Below are 20,322 nucleotides of genomic sequence, written 5' to 3' on the forward strand. Positions count from 1 at the left end.
GAAAAGAAGAAAAAGGACAACCCTTCCTTGGGGAGTAGGAAATACAATACGAGCTATTCTAAAATCCTTGAAAATACTGGCTTGGTTTTAGGTCAGGCTGTCCTTTCCCCTTCTGTCCTGTGTGCCCCCCACCCCTTCCTCCCCTTCCCCTCTCAACAAAGGGAAATTGGTATTTTTCAAAATTCTTCTGAAAGCCAACCCGGCAGATGGTTCTTTCCATGCTGGGGAGGGAACAAAAAAGAAAAACCTGCCAGGATACACATCACTGAGATGTGACAAAAATGGGCATGGTGGCTGGCCTCTGACCCAAGGATTTCACAGACCTATTAAACCATGTGTCCAAGATGGACTGAGGCGACTTCTATCTCCAGCACGCAGCTGCTGTACCCCATGGGCTCGTGCTAAATTTATTAGATTAAGTCAGACCAGATACACTGAAAAAAGACAGGGTTTCCATCTCCCACCTTTTCAACATCTTAGGACAATCCTCAAAACCAACATTTAAGCAGGTGGAAGTGAAATTCAGCAGGGAAATTCACAATGTAGTAGTAAAAGGCTTATTCAGACAGTAATTAGCAACAGTCCTACTTTACCAAAATCTTCCCTATATATCAGTAATTGAACTCCTGCAGATGTAGAAAACCAAGGGTAAGTCACTGTCAGCCCTTCTATCACACTCAAATGCCTCAAGTTAAGAATCTGGCTGTCCATCACAAGCTGCTCTCCCTTCTTTTTAAAATATCATCTTCCCTTTAGACAACATCAACAGCCAAATCCCCACTCTCTTTGAGGGTGCTCCAAGCAGATCCTAGGGGATCAGATCCCCACATCCAAGGCACCCAAGTTGTCCCCAAGGATGAAGCATGACTTGGTCATGTGCCACAGCTGTCAGCCAAAGCACAGGGTGCAGCAAAGGGTGTGCTGCCCTCCCGCAGGGCTGCCCTGTGCTTCACAAATTCCCATGAAGCACCCTGGCAGTTGCTGTCCCCCAGTGACTAATAGCAGCTCCTACCCACGCCCAGAGTAAATGACCTAAGGACAGATCGATCCCTCCCCATCAGGCTCTTCCCAGTTCTTCCTGTGATTGCTGTGTTGTAGTCACAGAAGGAAACAGGCTCCCCCACCCCCTCTTCAAATCAGGAATATAATTATAAGTAATGCAACAGAATTAAGACCAGAGAGAGAAAAGGATGGAGGGAATTTGTCCTAATGATTACATAAATTATTGAAGAAAAGTATCCCATGTAAAACGAGAGGTTGTCTTTGGGAAGAGTATTTCACCAGCTGAGTGCTGGCAAACACAATGTCAGAAAAAGGACAAGACAAATTAATTATCCCCATCTAACCTGCACACAACATGAGATACAAGAAATAGAATACATTGTCAATCCAATAGCATCAGTTCCCAGAGGTAGATGCAATAAAACAAGTGCCTTCAAGTTCTCTGCTAATACACATTAGGCAGGTGACAAATGTAAGGACTGTTCTGGCAACTTCTGGTGGGAGGCAGAAATGAGGGCTGATCAAGACCAACAGTGCTGCTGCTCCCCAGTGGAAAAAAAAATATCTGTCTCAGGTCTACTTTTCTTAGTCTTAAGGGTGAGCTTTTGTCAAATTATCCCCTTGGGAATACAGCTGGTAAAATTTAGGTGAAGCTACCCATGCCAGCACAATGTTCTTGCATATACTGAGGAGTAGGGGAGACTACTAATAAAAGTCTATTTAGAAATTACAGTGTAAGCTCTAGCTCAGAGGTATGAGGAAACTATTACCTACACATCCTCCTGGGAGAAACGTTTGTCAAGCACAGTTACAGAAGTGCCTTTTCACAGAAGCACCAGGTGGAGAACCAGTGACCTGCCCTGCGGGTGAGGCACGGGTGTGATCAGTGGTGACACACTGAATGTCCACTGCTCAGCCCTCTCACTGTCAGACAGAGTCATCAGCACAGAGAGAGGGGCCCTGGCCTCTGGCTCATTTGCTTGTGTCACTGCATTCCTTCCAAAAGGGAGAGCATTGGGCAAGTCAAAATTATCCACTAATCCCCTCAGGGCTGATTCTCATCTTTCAGCCATATGGAGGGAGAGCAGCTCACATGAAGTTAGGACACTGCAAACTACTGAAGTTCCTCAATGAACCACCCAGGTTTATAGTGTCAGAGTTGTTGTAACACTGATGTCAATAAAAGATACCATCTCTTTACAAACCTTGCCACCCAGGTGAGACAGAACCATGAGAAACTGATGAGAAGATAATGAGTCGTCCAGTAGATATTCCTCATTCGACTCTTACCACATTTTAGGGTATACAGACCAGAAGGGATTATTAACGGCATCTAGGTCAGCCGATTGCATCCTGGCCCCGAAACTCCACCCACTCATCTCTGCTTACAGCCCTAACTCTCTGCAAAGATAAGTTTTAGATGAGAAGAGGAGATGCAAAGAGTTAACAGTTTTGAAACAAATTGACCAGTTTAAATAACTAGAAGAGTAATTGGCTACCAGAAGGGCTTAGCACTCCTCACTTGGAGTTCAAGCCATCACCTGGGAGACTCAATTGTGTCATGGTTAAGCAACCACAGCTCAGTGAAAATGGACTGAGTGCTACCCTGGCCTGCAACAGGTTGCTTAAGTAAATTACTTAATCTTATTACTCTATTTCACATTCTGTACTAAGAGACAAGATGGTTCCATTTATCCTTCTCTCTGCAGAGCTTGTGAAACTCTTTCAGGAGGACAGGATCTCCTGATGCCTTCATACAGAACCTGCCAACAGCACATGTGGATGTACAACAGCAACATGAAACACCACCTTAAAATGAGCATGGTAGAGACCCATATAGTTTCGCAAACATCACTGCAGGTGACTTCCTATCTTGAATGACCATGTCCTTCTCTTCATAAGTTCTGTCTTGGCCACAGTCCAAGCAACATCTCGGACATACAACCTCATCTGGAACCTGCAGTAAGACACTTTAGCCCTTATGCTGCCCTTTTCACTGATAGTCCACAGCTCCAGGAAGAAAAAAAATGTAACAAGGTGTTTGGCTTGATACCACACTGGACACATAGAGTTTGCTTTTCATCCCACTTGGAAGCAGTCTCATGCTACTGGTGCATGTGCCACAGCTTGAGAATCCCTCGCCTGACAGCAAATATATGCAGCTCAGAGTCCAAATATAATCACAATGCAGAAATAGCACTTCATGTCCTGAAATGAAGAAGCCAACAGCCACTGGTCTAATTCATGTTAGAGGTCATGGCAAAAAATGAAAAGTAACGCTTTTATGAATACACAGTTAACTAGACTTGTCCTCAACTGTCACATATCAAACAGAATCACTTTAAGGTTTAAGAGCTGGAAAAGTCTCAGCATTAAAAAACAAAACAATGCATGTTTATTATGGATATTTTTAGACTGATTTCCTAAGGAAACAAGGCTAACATGGTTCACACTGTGTTTGTGTGTATGTGAATGCACACACAAATAAACTCCTTGCCTGCCTGCAAGATCATCTCCTCAATGTTTTTGGAATATTTTGCCCAGTTTTGATCACATTTGATGTAAGAACAGAAATCTTTGTGATACAATATTCTTACAAGTTTTGTTCAAGTTATTCACTGGCCAGAAAAAAAGCAACCCTTGAGGGACTCTCAAACAGGGCTTGGCCTGCAAATTCACTTATCACCAGACACCAGAGAAGTCACACAAGAGGAAAAGTGGTCAGGAACCAATTTTCGTAAGTTTCAGTGGTCTTAGAAAAAGACAAGCTGAGGGCACCAAATGAACCAACACCTTACGTTCAAATGAACTCATATGGGTCCATCACTCAGTCCCACTGGCTGGGCAGAGAAACGGAGACAGAAAGAAGCCCATGTGAGAATAAAGCATTTGAAGAATTAGACCTGACCTGAGAGGGCTAGCTGGGCATGTCTGTGTCTGTGTGTGTGTGAAAAAGAGAATAAAGATGAAAAATCTGGAGGTAAATCAGAAGGTGTCTGTGGTCAGGCATGCCTGGAAGGGGAGGAAAGGAAACATTGCATGCAAAAGCTGATGCTGGAAGAATATGATCACGTACCTGAAGGACTGACAGCTCTGTGCAACCCAAAACCTCTGCGAATGAAGACAAAACCGGTTTGCAGCCCTGGGTGCACATGCCAGCACATCACGTCTCCATCTCTGTTAGCCTGGAGGCCATACTGCTTTTGAAACAACCCACGTGTGCTGACTTGGCCAAGCGTTTACGAGACTGCAGGAGCAGCACCCATCTCCTCCTGCATTTAGATGGTTGGGACTAAGGACCTCCAGCTGGATCCCCAGCTTTCTGCACTTGTCCAGTTGCTGCACCAGTTGCTTCCCTGCGGTGTCTCCTCAACACCAAACCAGGTCTGTGGATATTTTGTCACAGTTGGAAGAGAATGACACAGGCACAAGCAAACAAGGAAATGTCACAGAGGGCCATCGAAACTCAGCTGTGGGAGGGATAGACTGCTGCAAAACAAAGCCTGTCGTCGACACAGACAGCCTCCCTAAGCCCTGGTCATATGGCAGCTAATCAAATACACCAAGCCTTCCTTGTTTGGCACTGAAGTGTTCAGCAGAAAATGCCTGCTTACATTTCCCCAGCACACCCCTTCACTGCTAGACATTTGCTTCTTTAAGGCACACTTGACTAGGTGTAAAAAAATGGTCACAATTCTTTGGGAGCAGTCAGTGAGAGATGGGCATCACCTGGCTCAGGCAGAGCACCGAGCTGGAAAAGGCACTCTGCCTTACTCCTGTCACAAGATATTCATGGCATGATGCAAGACAGACACTTCTGCAGTAAGTGTTGGAGGAGAGAGAAGGGTTAAGAGGTAGGATCCAACCCTTTCTGCTCTTAATAGAGAGGATTGAACCACCTTCAGGAGGGGCCAGCCTCCTCCCAATGACTATGTGGGGGATCAAGAGGACTCAGCCTCCAGTCTGGGCACCTCAGGTGCCTTCAAAGACAAAGATGAACCTAAATGGTTCTCAGCTCATAGAAAAACTTGTTTCTTAAGCAAAGAAATTAATTTCTTCACAAGGAAAAAAGAATTCCTGCCCTCTTTCTGAGGGGAGCCTAAGGTAGTTGCGATGGGAGAGCACCAAACTGCAGCTGTTTCATTTGTGTCTTCAACAATGTGGTAGAAAGAAAAGTTAGCCTCAAGGAAACCTGGGATGGATATCAAAGAGCTGAGTTGGTGTAGCTTTGCACCTATACACTTGTGTAGAAAGACTGTAAAAATGCCAGGAGCCTCATGCTTGTTGGAGCAGCTCTGAATTGATCTCTCAGCTGTCCAGAAGCCAGTTTCACCTTAAAGGCAACTAGAATAACACTCCTCCCTTGTTTTGGCACTTCTGGGGCTTTACCACTATCCCATAACCTGGGAAGAGGCTGAGGTCTACTCTGCTGGTATGAGCTCCAGATAGCTGCTACAAGTATCATTTAGAGCAGCCTCAAGGCTTTGCTATGTAAGAGTAAGGACTAAACCAGCACAGAAATGGTCCGGGCTGAAAGGGCTGTGGATGCTGCATCCTTTGGGGTAAAAACAAAAAAAAAAAAAAAGGAAAGGAAAGAAAGAAAAAGAAAAAGAAAAAGAAAAAGAAAAAGAAAAAGAAAAAGAAAAAGAAAAAGAAAAAAGAGAAAAAAGAAAAAGATAAAGAAAAAGAAGCTCTAAATGAAATCTTACCACTTCAAACAGGTACAACACCACACAAATGCCTTCTTCTCCTACTTGCTAAGCCACACGCAGCACAGGGAGCAAGCACTACGTCAATTCCCTGAGCCACGCTGGGGATCGCAACAGGAAGAGCTGACTCAGAGGACATCTTGCACGGGGATGCCCTTAGCAAAGAGGAATAACCATGCACAATGAGCAATTGGATGATCATGCACACAAATCACCAGGGAGAAGGAGTCCAGCACAGGGGTAATCCAGCAAGAGCTGTGGATGCACATAAGACCTGGAGGGAAAGTGCAATGTGCAGTCAGCAATAAAAAGAAGGGGGAAGGAGAGGGAGTGAACTGTTCATGATCTCCTGGAAAAGGAAGGGTGCAATGGTGAAAGCACATGAATGAGAGAGTCCTCAAGGAAAGGTGAACCACAGGAGAAAGTTGCACATGTGGGGCAAGGGAAAAAAGACTTATGAGTTGAAAGTGTCAGAACTGCATTCTGCAGAGTAATGGTAAAAACACCTATAGAAACTCAAAGGAGAAAAAAAAAGAAACAAGAACACTACAAGAAAATCAAGTTTCCTCTGACTGCTCATAAGGAGGCTTTGCTTCCAATTCATTTGCTGCTGTGCTTATCTCTCAGCAATAAAATGCATTCACCCACCCCAAACTCTCAAAAAACCCTAGTGCACTAATAATTAAAAAAAAAAAAAGAGTTTACACCCCCTGAAGAAGGATATTATGCATATGATGAAAGTTCCAAAGAAACTTTGTCAGGCTGTGCTTAAAGAAAGAAGGGGTTAAAAATGAAGTGTTTGCAGACATGAGAGAACAGAGAGAAGAGCAAAAGCAGGGAAGGGGTGAAAGGAAAGAAAGAAAATAAAACCAGGGAAATATTGCTCATCTGGGCCTTGTTAAATGCTACATTACAGGCAGGGAATGCTGATGGATTGCTTCATTGCATTTGGTGCCACAATTTCAGTGTCCTTCCACACTGGTAGTATGTTTTCATATATAAAAGGAAAGGCACGTTTAGTGATGCTGAGGATCCTGGACTCTAGCAACCCTGCTGCAAATGGGAGAGCAGCAGCTGCAGCAGGGTTGCCAACATACCAGCAGGACATACTTTGGGCTCCTGCCTTTTTTCTTCCCTCCCTCTCCAATCAGACTAAATGAAATGGAGCTATTTGTGGGTTTAGAAGTGGCAACAGTTCAGCCCACTCCATCCCCAGGTGCCAAAGGGTTGAAATAAGAGAAGACTCTTGCAGAACATTTGTGCATTTTCCAATTGCCACACAAGTAGCCACAGGAACAGCCCAAGCGGCAATTCAGCTTCTGAGCAGTCCCAAGAAAAAGGTTAGGAAACTACCTTTGCTCTTATTTTCAAGTAGGGGAAGCTGATGTGAAACTGGGCAAGGCCAGGACTTGAAAGAAACCCCAAAAGTTGTTGGGTAGCAGCCAAGCATTCAGGCCAGCAGAGCAGAGGTTCCCAACACTGGTGCTCTCTCATGCCTCCCCACTCCAGGGCATCAGCAACCACACCCAGCAGGATCTCTACAGAATTCCCTCCCTTCCCATTCAGGATCACATAACACCCCCGGGGCGATTGCTCACATGGAAAAGAAACATGAGGAAAGTATTTAATATATGTTTATGTCTTTTAATATAGTGTAGCAGTTGGAATCAAAGGCAAAAACCCTGGGCCTTGGCATATGAGCATCGTGGCTCTCCACTGAGTCCCCTTCTAATCACTGCCACTCTCTGGACCACAGCTTTAGAAATCAGGCACGAACCCCTATTGCCTAATTAGCAGAGCAGCGTAAAGCTTAGGAACAGGCATATCTTCTTCATCCCTAAGTGGCCACTGAATAAATGTTATATCCTCAGTTCACAGACCCTTTTTACATTGCTGGCATTACCAGTCCTTTGTGTACCCACATGCTGTTACTTAAATTGCTTCCATGTTTTCATTACTTGCCCTCTGTGCTGTGTGTATTGAAACTCCTACAAGAATGCTGAAGTGGTATTTGAAAGCGCTGGGGACTACTGAAGATGTGGCTGGAAATATTATGCAACAAGCTAAAGTGATTTTTCAATTCCTGATAGAATTTGCAGCTTCTCAGGGAGAAAAATAAATTTGGGTGCTTCTCCATGAGGTGCAGGACAACCACTGCCTCCTGCCAGAGACCCAAGAATGGCACATGCAGCTCAGTCTGTTAGACCTGTGTGTATTCCCTACATCCATGAGCAAGGTGGTAAACCCAAATAATGATGCTGCTCCCATCTGCAAGGGAAATGTGCACATTGGGCGAAACTCATCTGGCAAAAATCTGTGGAGGACAGTGGAGTGATGCCAGCTGAAGGTCTGGCCCACTCATTTCAATGTGTTCCTTCCTGCTGCTGCCAGTGGATGCTTTTCTGGAGCTTGTGCTGATTAAAGCAACAGGCAATCAAACAGCCTAACGCTGAAATTACAAAACCACCAGAATCATTTAAATTTGACAATCACCTTTTTTTCCCTCCCAGCCAGTACTACAGCTCTCAATGGTTCTACAAGCACACACTGAAGTCTCTTGTGTGCTCTGTTCTCTCAGGGAAACACACGGTTGGACCAGAGAGCTGCTTCATCTTGCGAGTTTCAACTTGCTCTATCCTAATTATCTTCCCCCAAAAATTCTGAGTCTGCCACAAGACACACATATTGTCCATAGAAGAAATTATACTATCAGCACTGGAACGTTTCTCCCACTCATTTCCAACCTTCCTTTCCTGCAATGCCTTTCATCACCCCTTGATACAAGATATTCACAATCTGATCCTGAAACCCACAAGCTAAGAGGCAGTCATGTGCAAAATCCCTCCGGCTGCAGGGATGCCGGTTATTTCCCATTCTGATGATGCAGGCTGTAGGTCCCCAGGCATCAAAACCCTTGAGAAAACCAGGGTCTTCCAGATCCCTGCTGGGGACATCTCTGCTGCAGCTGCGTCTCAGCAGCTGCCGCGCGGCAGCCGTTGGGTGTTATGCTAATGGATGCACCGGAGCAGCAGCCCTCTAACCCATCTGCTCAGAGCATCCACCTGCTGGGTGGTAGGGGTTTTTTGTTTGTTTTAATGGCCAGATTAGACCAGTGCTGACCCAAAGCGCTCCCAGCCTGTACACAGGGTGTGAACACAGCCCCAGCCAGCTCCAACCTTGCAGCACAGGTACAAGCTGGATGCAGCCATGTCTGAGCCATGATCTGCTTCTTTCAAACTCCTTATCCTGCTGCAATTAAGTCTGCACCCTGAGCATAACCACACTAACAAGGTGCATTTTTAGTTATTGTTCACATTGGGTTTGTTTGTGTAATGTTTGGTTTTTCTTTCACATAACTTCCTTATACTTAGCTTTATTCAGCCTTTTTTGAATGACCACACACAGGAAAGAACCCACCTGATACCCATCTGACACCCATCTGACTGGGTAATAAATAGGAATGAAAGCTCTGATTTCTATGCAGTCATATGCTTCACAGTCCATGTATAGTAGGCAGTGGTTTGCAATTCTTTTTTGCTCCCTACGTAGTCGTGAAAGGATTGCTTATCACACCTTTGATGTCACCAAGCATAGTCTCACGCAACTGCTGCTTTCCCTGAGACCTCTTCAGGCATTCAGGGAGGAAAGAAAAGTGGAAATAAGACATTGCTTGGTGCTTAAGAAGACAACCCATCTTTCTCAGCGGGTGGGAAAATCTTGGTGTGTTATAGGGCCAAATCTCTGCTGTGCTAAAAAAAGGTACTTCTTTCATGTCCATAGACTATGCCATTTAGCAAGATTCCAAGAAAAAATCCCCTTGATTTGTTTTAGGATTTTGGGCTTTTTTTTCCAGGTTCACCTTGTAAGAAATGTATTCTAAGACTCTTAATCTCCCTAGGCTCTGCCCTGAGTCAACAAGAAATATTGATGTTTTAAAAAGTGATTTTTACTTATGAAAATTTTAATCTAAGTCAGTCTGCTGAAGAGGATTTCTCCCAGAGGAAGTGGTGGCAATTAGCCTCCTCAAGGCTTCACATAGCTCTTTGAGCACCCATCAGTGTATAAGGTATGGGAGAAGAGGGATCAAAGCTATGTGAGCAGGAAGACCAAGTTATGCCCCAAACTCTAATCAGTGGGTGCCCACAGCCCAGATGAATTTTTCCAGATTTTGGAGATACTCATGAGTCTTTCATCAAATCTGGCTTCCTGTCTGAACTCATCATGATACTCACATACTACTAAGGATGCAGAGATGAAGTATTTGTACTCAACATGACCAAAACTCTTTGTCTAATGCCTACAACAATAAACACCACTACACCCAAAAAATCATGAGCAGTTCCCACCAGTGCTGCTTAGTACACTCAAATTCATTTTAAGAACTAAATGTTGGTGACACTACTGAAAAATCAAGCCAACAGCAAAACAAAAGGGTGCTCCTGAAAACAGCTCATACAAAGAAAGGATTTTCTTTCTTTCCCCATCCTTGACTAAATGAAAAAAATAAAAAGATACATTTTTTACCCAAACTTAAAGTGCCAGGAATTTGTCTGCAGAAGGATATTTCAAGAAAATGATAAGCATCTGGAAGAAAATGAGACTTATAATGGAAGTATTTTCTGTAGCATAACTGTAGTGCTGCTCTCACAATGCCGTAATCAAGAATAATGGAGCCCTTCACCCAGAATACAGGAATGAATTCAATTGTTCACTGTGCACATACCTCTACTTTAAAAATGCTGTTGAATGCTTTAACTGCCACAAGGCTCGAGCATTAGCACTCAGGCACAAAGCAGTTCTGAAGTGGGCTCCTTCATTTCTCACTCATGTAATGATTAATCTTAAAACTCAATTACACACAAAAATAGAAGAGGCCCAGTTGAACTTTTGGTCCCTTCTGAATTGTTTCATCTGAAGGATAGATCAAGATCATTCCTGATGCATATGCAGTGGTGCAGGATGACACCTGCTCTGTGCTGCTCCATGGCCAAACTTTGCCAAGGTTATGCCTTGGACACAAGTTGTTTGAGCAGATTTATTCCTCCCTTCTCCCTCTGCTCCCAGGGCAAATTTGAAACATGAAAGAGTAGGACTTACCTTCTTTTTGGAGTGTGATCTGTCCTCCTCTTTAGCTGTTTTGCTATTTTTCCCAGTTCTGGAAAGCTTCTGCTCCCCAGACTGCTTGATGGTGATTTTGATCTCGGGAGGGCAAATATAGTTCTCCAAGTTCTTTGGGGGCTTCTTCGCTCTCTTGGTGGTCTGGATCTTCAGCTTTAAACTCCCCTCCGTGAAGTTAGCCTCCTTGATGGAAAATTCCTGCTCCTCCAGGCCATCTCCTGCCACCCACTTCTCGCTGTCCGCATTGGAAGTGGAATCCACGTCTCTTCCAGAACCCAGCTCATCCTCTTCCTCAGGCTCCAGCCTCTCGCTGCTCACTGGGATCCCCTTCCCCGAGCCTGCCGTAGGTAGCATCGTCTCCCCTGTGCAGCTGGAGACAGGAGGAGGCTTTGTGGAGGTGACAGTAGCCGGCAGAAAGTCTGCCTCACCTCCTCTCTGCCGGGAGCTGCTCAATGTCTCTCTGGGCTCCATAGCAATACCACAACGCCCTGGAGTTTTGTCGGAGGGAAGGGGAGTATGGGAGGGGGTTAGGAAAGCAAAGGCAGATACGATCCCAGGGAGTGAATGGTCACTGTCCACCAAGTTTAATGTCCTGGTCACCCAGAGACTGCAAGTTGCTCAGAAGAGACCAAATCTGCCACTGTCAAAAGAAAGGAGAAGAAAAAGAGGAAATTAGCACACACACACATCTCAAATGCATGTGGAGATGGCTGAAACAAGGCACAGGACAAAGTCAGGCTTCCCCTGCAGCATTTCGGGGCTTTCCTTGGAGCCAAATGGGAGTCAAGGCTTGCCAGCATTTCTGAAGGCTGGATCTGGTATCACAAAGCAAGAAATAATAGCCACATGTATTGCTAAACTGATGAAAATGAATATGCATATATAGAAAAAAAACAAAACAACTAAAAGTGATGTCTGAATGCAAATGCCTTCAACTGGACTTGGGAAATAAATGAAGGGACGGCCTGTTCTCCACACCCATGAAACCTCTCTCTGTTGCTTCAAAGTGCTCGCTGTCACAGGGTCTTCAGAGGGGAAAAGAACTAGAGGCAGATACTTGCCTTGGCTTAAACAATACCTCATTCATCAGAACACAGAAAACACATTGCTGCCCTCTGAATCTGCACCTGAGTTCCAAACTCTCTATTTCCCCATTTCCCAGGTACAAGAGAGCGATGCTTTTGACTGCCAGCTATATGAGGAGGACCCTGCTTTGGATGAATTGTTCATTACAGACCAATTGCTGCCCAAGATGCTCCCTGGGATGCTGGAAGTACAAAAGGATCCATAGCAGGGTGATGGAGGACAGCTAAACTCAAGGTTTTCCAGAGTTCCTCGTGCCCTTGGTATCACTGCCCTGTAGCAAAGCCTAGGCTGGCTGATGCATAGACTGCGCTCTCATCCTTGCAAATTTTGTCTTTGTTTAGAACATCAGAGATGGAACTCTTTGACATGGAAGCACTTGTCTCAGCTAAAGTTGGGGGGAGAAGCTGTGAGTGTTCAGTTGAAGCAAAAGTTGGATCATACCATGACATAGAAAGACTAGTATCAAACATCCTGCTAAAAATAATACTTACATGGTATTTTTAGAGGTAAGGAGGTGATTTCATACAGTCTTCCTAAAACCCTCCTATTGCCCCCCCACACACACGCACACACACTCATCATGGTAATTTGTAGCTAATTTAGGCTACAAAATTAGCAGAGGAGTCTACAAAAGTGTAGCATACAAAACTAGCAGAGAGAAATAAATTTATATTCTGCTACTTTAGGAGAAACAGCTCCCCAGTGCATCTGAGAAGTAACACTTCTGGCATATGGAGAAGGAAAGAAGAGGACACTGCCAGGAGTAGGTGCTAAGGGTGCAGACTGACTCTTACAGTAATGGCTCCCTGCTAGAATAGCTCTACTTGACCAACTGCAATCAAGATCTGAGCACAGCCAGGGATTTCCCAGGTCATTATTAGCAGAAATACACAAAGGAGAAACAAAAATGATCTCACTACCTATCACCAAATCAGAACAGCAATGTCAGTATAGACTACTCTAAGGCACAGCTCCCCTAGTAAAAACACTTGTACCACTGGCTTCTTTCTGCTTTTTAAAGGTACCTCGCAGGAGCTTGAGAGAAGTAATAACAAGCACCTTTTATTAGTTATAGATCTACATTTAAGCTGGAGTGTGGCCATGGGTCACTTGTCCGACCTGGGCACATATGGCTGCTAATGGAAAGTCCTAAGCATCCTAGAGCTCCATGAAATCATTAGGTGACTTCTACCCAGATCCCAGCAGACATAAATTAAAATAAAGTTCCCATAAATAGCACAAGCTGACAACCCAAGCAGAAAGGAAAAAAAAAAAAAAAGGAAGAACTCAGAGCCTGAATTGCCATCTGGCCTTAGAGATGGATTCTGTAACTCACAGGAGATAGAAATACACCATAAAAACACTTGTACTTAAGTTGCACATCTCCTGTCAATAGAGGGAAGACTCATTTCCCAGGGCTGCTGTCACTGGTCTCTTTTAAGATGATGTTGAGGAGCTAACAGACCCAAGGTCTCCTGCATACCTGCCCTGGCTCACCCTGAGGTCAGAGAGTCTCTCCATTTCACCACCTGGGAAACAAGGATCACAATCATGCTTACCTCCTTCACACCCATTGTAGAGTGGGTTAGTTAATGTCCTTACATAGTTTTGAACCCAAGTGTTTACTGTGTGGTAGTCGCTAATTACTAACACAATTAGTACCTTAAAGCCACCTAGTTGCAAGGTACTGCTCCACCTAATTGACTGCCCTTGCACCTTGCCTTGCCTCTCATTTGTGCCTATGGAGGGGATGGAAGTCAGACGTGTTACCTTCCCCTTCCAACTAATCCAATAAAAAAAATAAAGAAAAAAAAAAGCCATGTTATTTATCTGCCATTTTGAATTGTTAATCTGCTTGGAGAGGGACACAATGTACACACACTCCTGGGCTGTAACACAAACAAAAGGTGGTAAAAACTCGGCGGTGCTGCAGCATTCCAGGGAGTTACTGCTCTGGTATGCACGCATGTACAATGGGCACTCTGTGCCGGCCTCCGCCCACAGGCTTTTAACCTCTCTCGCTGCTGATAGAAAAGAGAAGGCTCTGGCAAGACAGCACGTAACCCAGCACGATGGGTATGCAGCCACCAAGGGTGGAAGGAAGGGACCACTGCCACCGGCTGCCAGCGTAATGAACAACCCACTTGGTAACCCTGTCTGGAGTGGCAGCTTAAATACATGGCTGTGAGGCAGGAAGGGTCTTTCAGGTTTTGAGTCACTGGATAATACGTTTTTTGGAGGGTGAATAAAACCCAGGTTTCTGCACCAAATTCTGGTTGTAGCTCTTGGACACAAACTCTGGGTCGTAATGTCCAAACGCTCATCCCTGCTTGACCATGTGCCTCCAGGTCAGCATAAACAAGCAACAGATGAATAAAGTAATTGCACTGTAACCATGTCAGATGAGTTCATGCCAAATCCACCTTAAAATCCAGCTTAAAAATACTGGCTTCCTGTTCTGCCAAGAGCTTGCAGATGATGATAACACCAGACCCACAGGTAGCAACAAATAACCCTGTGCTCAAAGGCTGCACACAGAATTAACTGGGTCATTGTTTTAAGTAGCTCCTTACTCTCCTCCAGGGTTAATAGTTAAATGACTTGAGTGCAGGGACATCATACTCGTCTTTCTAGTTTGGGCAGGCTACCTGTGCTTTGACTAATTAGAAACAGCACTTCAGGCTTCTGAACGTGTAACCTCTATTGAAAACCTCCCTAACTCCACTCTCCAGGGTGCCTGTAAGCAGAATCATAGAATCATAGAGTGGTTTGGGTTGGAAGGAACCTTAAAGCTCATCCAGTTCCACCCCTTTCCATGGGCAGGGACGCCTCCCACTACTCCAGGTTGCTCCAAGCCCTGTCCAGCCTGGCCTTGGACACTTCAGGGATGTGGCAGCCACAGCTTCTGTGGGCAACATGTGCCAGGGCCTCATCACCATCTCAGGGAAGAATTTCTTCCTAATATCCAAACTAAACCTACTCTCTGCTGGTTTAAAGCCATTCCTCCTTGTCCTACTGTTGGAAGAGCCCTATTTCTATTTTAAACACCCAAGGCATGGGGGATGCCACCTGGAAGCTGCCCTTCCAGGCTTCCGATGCTCTTCAGCATCAAATCCTGTTCAATAAGCAGCTACAGAGACATCCAAATTAAGCTTACAGAGGAAACTGTTAATGCTAGCAGGCTTCCTGCAGTCAAGTTAAATTTGAGGAGGATAATTCACAGGTGAATGACAACAAATTTCACAGAAGTTGGCATTAGCTCTTAATTAGGGAGAGATTCACGCTTCCTCTGATAAGTACTCAGAAATAATCAAACGCTCAGCCTTGCTACCAGTGCTCAGGTTTCTTATCAGCTCCTTTGGGTCATACTGGATGTCTTCTATTAAGCGTTTTCAGTATGCTCCCTTCTCCTGCCTCAGGCAACTGCTCATGCCACTAAGTGTTCAGATGCCAGGGCTATAAACGTGATTAAAGTGAAAATTTGCTGAGGACAAAAACAGAGGTGAGAGCACATCGGAGGTGGGGAGAAATCCACCTGCTTGGGATTCTCCATGAAATGAAACTGGACGTAATATTTGGCATGGCTTTTTCGCTAGGCTTGGACTCAGTCTTGGAGGTCTTTTCCAACATTCATGGCTCTGTTATTCCAAGTGAGAGAGCAACTACATTAGTCACAAGCAAACACTGGTTTGACGCGTGCAAGCAAGACAGGTTCAACTGCCCAGTGTTTTCGCTGTTCCTTTGAACTGCTCAGGTACCAGCAACACCAGCAGGGACCTGGGAGCAATATTCTGAGATGCTGCCCAAATCCCTTCTACACTAATACCACTGTAGCTACTGAGACCTGCATTTAGGAGTCTATGAAAAAAAAATGACTTATGATGAAAAAAAATCTATTTAACGGTTTCAAGTGAGGCGAAACTGAGGCACAAGTCTGAGAGTGTCACAGTGAATACAAAGTGGAGGTCACATCTTTTCTAGCTCCGTGTCTATCAGGTTGCCTTTGGAAGTCACATTCTCTCATGGGGCGTACACTTAAATCCCTAATCTCTGCAAAATATCAGAAATCCTGGAAACTCCTTTACACTCAGTCTTTCTAAAACCATTCACTAAAAAGCACTGGAAACTATACAGCAGTATTTAATGATGAGATATCACTTTTCACTCCAAAGGCTCCCAGGTTGCTTCCATGATTATATATGCCACTGTTGAAATGCAGCTGCCTCTGGGGCAAAGGGCAATGGACAACCCACATTACACCTGAGGGAAAGTTTTGGTCAGAAACCTGCTTTTATTAGACGTGTCAGTGAAACTTTAGAATTCATCAAGGGACTTAAAAACCCAACAGCCTGGCATGTAGCAAGCTGCCCTGGACTTTGTTAACCCACACTGTGAGTACAAAAATGTCCCAGCCTATTTCTTTATTATTGTTTATGAAAAATGTTAGGCATTTCATGCTTGGTTGTGGTCTCTGTTCATGTGCTGTCAGATAGCCAGCAGCATGACTTTGATGGAGATCATGAACAGGTGTCTGATCACAATTCTATGGAATGGGATGGCTCACAATATCAGGCTTAGAACTTTCTTCATGACAACTTAAAGGCAGTTCCAGAGCATGGGCAAAACTTGTGAGCCATAAAGCCAGCATGGTACAGACAAGTGACATAATACGACACAATACAAAGTCCACAAAACTTTTTGAACAAATTTGAACAAGGTGTTTGAGTTTATATGGATCAGTATAATGTACCAGTAGTTTATTTAAACCACTGCTAAGAGCCCTCGAGCTAGATTTATCACATCTTTGGACCACAGTTAGTTGCTTCCTGGGGCCATGATACTCTGAAAGAAAAATCCAGCTTTGGGAGGGAACTCAAATAATGACTATGACAGTTATTTTCTGTCCACACTATAGATCACATAAGAAACATCCTCTCTCTTTCACCTGCCTTGTGTCGATGAGGACAGAAACAAGGCAGAAGAACTTTCCCTTCAAGCAAAATGTCATCTCTTCATAAAGAATTAGAGGTGGTCTGGTGGTCTCTCAAAGGAGGTTTAAGTTGGTTATTTAGAAAAAGATTCTTCACCCAGATGGTGGTCACAGTACCAAACCTGTCTGAGTTCAAGAAGTTTTTGGGCAATGCTTTCAAGCACATGGTAGAATTGTTGGGCTGTCCTATGCAGGGGCAGGATCTGGACTCAGTGATCCATGTGAGTCCCTTCCAACTAAAGTTATTTTATGATTGTGAATTCCAACCAGGCACAACCCTGATAATCCTGCCCTAGGTGAACCTGTGCTGAGTAGTGTGGTGGGCTGGATGATCTCCAGAGGCACTTGCAAGCCCAGACATTCTGTGCTTCTGTGATGTATTATTTGGCCTCCATCTCCAGTGCTGGGCAGATTGGTCTCTCCACTGCATGACAATTTTAAACATGCTGCTATAATCCCATCTATAAAATATACCTGAATATAAACATGTATAAAATAAGTATGGGTGTACAACAAATAAAACATGGGATCCTCAGCTAATAATAATTGCAAATCATATGACCATATGTGAATGCCTCCAGAAATTAACTCTAAAAATAGCTAAGGCATGTGATTCATTAATAAGTTGAATTAGAAGAAGAAAGTGGATCCGTCTCTGCATTGTAACCCTGGCTCCAACTCTGCTTTTGTTCCAATCCTCCCACCTCTGCCTCTGATTTTTCTTGGATCATATGAGGACTTTCTCTGAAAGGACGGGATTCAAGCCATGCCAGATGTGGTCTATCCACATGAAAACAAGGAGCAAGGGTTAATGGCAGTTGCCAGAACAACAGCAGAAATGTAACCTTCACTTGTTTCCATAAGTTTGTCCTGAGTCCAAATGCTACCAGCCTTCTGCACCTCTTGAGCAACAATGACTGATGGCTCTGCCTCAGTGTGCCCAAGCCTGGCAAAGGCAGCCAGGAAAAGTCACAAGGGAGAGAAAAAGACATGGTAAACCAAACATCCCTCACAGCCAGATGAAGCTGCAAGCATTCTCCCCAAGACAAAGAGACAGAAATAAATGAGAGTCCAAGTATATCCATAATTACAGAGGCACGTAAGTGTGCACATTACACACATGTGTATCTATCTTCTCAACATAGAGACATTAAGAGGAGATTATGGAATCATATCTAGCTCCATAATTAGGTTTGAGACGTTATAATTAGATCAGATAGTCACCTTTCTATGTAAGTAACTAACTATCATACAGGGCTGACAGGAGGGCCAGCTGAATGATTAAACAACTGACACAGCCATAAATCATGAGGCCCATAAAAGCAATACTGCCCAAGGTACAGCTGCGGCAACAGCCAGCATAGCAAAGCACCCATCTGCAGGAGGAGAGATGCCCATCATGTTGCCCAAGGACTTATACAAGCTCCTGCTTGAGAACTGTGCCAAGGTTTTGTAAATCTACCCACTCACAACCTAAAGCTGTGTCTGGTTGTTGGGGAAGGCAGTACGGTCACCAGACATGTGTATACCTCCTGACAGAGATTTCTGATCTCTAACAGACGAATGTCCTAATACTTGTGCCCTCCAAGACAAACAACAAAAAGTGGCATGGGTTGGAGGTGACCTGAACAACCATCTTATTACAACCCCCTGCCACAGGCAGGAACACTTCTCATTAGACCAGGTTGCTCCAAGCACTACCAAGCCTGGCCTTGAACACTTCCAGGTATTCACAACTTCTCTGGGAAATCAAGGAGTGGTGTTTGATCTTAATGACATCAAGAGTTGGCATGTCACTTTTGCCCATCATCCTTGTGAAGATTAGGCCTCCAGGACACAACACAGCAGAAAGAGATGCCAATTGTGCTTCAGCTCATTACAACACAAAAAGCCAAGCCAGGAAATTTGCCTAAGTCAGGTCAACACTAGGTTGCTGAGCTCCCAGACTAACCATCATCATTCTTGGCATGATGTATAATCAAAGGTGAATCCTGGGATGACCCAAGAGACCACCCCAAGCACTCTGCTGGGTGCAGCAGTGTACGCCATTGCAAAGGTAAATCTTACTCCATTAACAACAGCCATAAAAGTCTTTGGGGGAAGTGTCAATATGCACAGAAGGGGACTTAAATGCTTACTCCATTTCAGCCAGCTCTTGCCAAGAACACCACCCTGGAGGTAGCAGCAGCTACTCTAGGCTACAAATGGAAAGTTTTATGGGTATTTAGGGAAAGGTTGTTGGCACAGAGATCAGCCACAGAAAGTAAAACCCCGTACAATTCCATCATCTGTGTTACCAAACTTTCCTAGATTGACTCTGCTCTTGGAAAGCTGCCATGAGACACAGTAGCTTCCTTCTAACACCGTCATGGCAGGGCAATAATCTCTCCTTCTCCCTCTGATCAAACATTTCCCTCTGCCTCATAAAATGTGTGGAATATTATTTCTCTGTATAAATCATTAACAAGAGTTTTGTTTTTATTTACTGTTGCTGCTACAGGACTCCTCCTTTCTCATTCCCCCCCACCTTCTGTATTATTTCATTTGTGTTTGCACAAGTGCCAAATGCACAAGCTTTCCTTTCCTTCGGGAAAAACAAAGAAATAAATAAAATCAAACAATACATCTGATAGGAAATGCAAAAAGTCTTGGCTCAGCATACATTCCTCAGAGCCATAAGTGATGGTACGAGGACGAAAAAGGCTTCATTCCAGAGTCTATCCTGTGCCCAGTCTGGAGTCTGTACAAATAACACATCCCAAGTTATTCCATTCTGAATGCTTAAAATTATGTTAGGAGTAAGAAAAGTTGGATTTTGTCCATCCAGGATTGCACTCTATTTCCATGCTGAGTAAGCAGTGGTGTCTTCCTTAGTGCCATACAAGGTACTGGTATCCCCAACATCAACAGGGGACTGGGAGCAAACAGTGTGTCTAGAGGGCATACAATAAGAAGGGCAATAGTTTGGGGTATTTGGAGGAAGGCATTAATGTTGCTTTGTCCTGCAGAATGCATCAGTCTTTTGACTTTGAGGGAAAAGAGAGTGTTGAGACCAGCAATACAAGAAATGCCCTTAAATCCTTACTGACAGAAAAAGAAAAATGAGAAGTCAAAAGCAGCATAGGACACAAATGGATGTAGCTGGGTGCACACAGGGTAAAGAGCAGCCCATGGTGCTGGGACAGAATCAAGAGGCATAAAGCCATTAGTAGGGAGCATGCTGGTGGGAAGACCCGAGGCCAGGAATAGAGGCAAGATAACTGACAGCTACTGTGGGCAAAGGAAAGAAGTACCTTTGCCTCTAATGAGGCTGAGGAAGAAGTGGTTACAGAAGTGCTGGGTGAAGTTGAGTCAGAAGGAGATAAAAGCTCGCTGAGTATCTGCATGCCTGAAAGGCCTCTTGAGCTCAATTACCTC

General features: G+C 44.4%; 1 protein-coding gene across 6 annotated transcripts in view; it reads right to left on the reverse strand.

Moving 5' to 3' along the window:
* Positions 1-20,322, reverse strand: part of SETBP1 (SET binding protein 1) — a 267,117-nt gene that overhangs the window by 237,944 nt on the left and 8,851 nt on the right. For all 6 annotated transcript variants that reach the window (XM_071580211.1, XM_071580210.1, XM_071580209.1 and 3 more), the window contains exon 2: positions 10,809-11,469. In XM_071580211.1, the coding sequence (XP_071436312.1) occupies positions 10,809-11,300 (492 nt within the window). In that variant the 5' untranslated portion in view covers positions 11,301-11,469. The remainder of the gene's footprint in view (positions 1-10,808; positions 11,470-20,322) is intronic.

Source organism: Pithys albifrons, chromosome Z (assembly GCF_047495875.1).
Source record: "Pithys albifrons albifrons isolate INPA30051 chromosome Z, PitAlb_v1, whole genome shotgun sequence".
NCBI classification, from domain to species: Eukaryota; Metazoa; Chordata; class Aves; order Passeriformes; family Thamnophilidae; genus Pithys; species Pithys albifrons.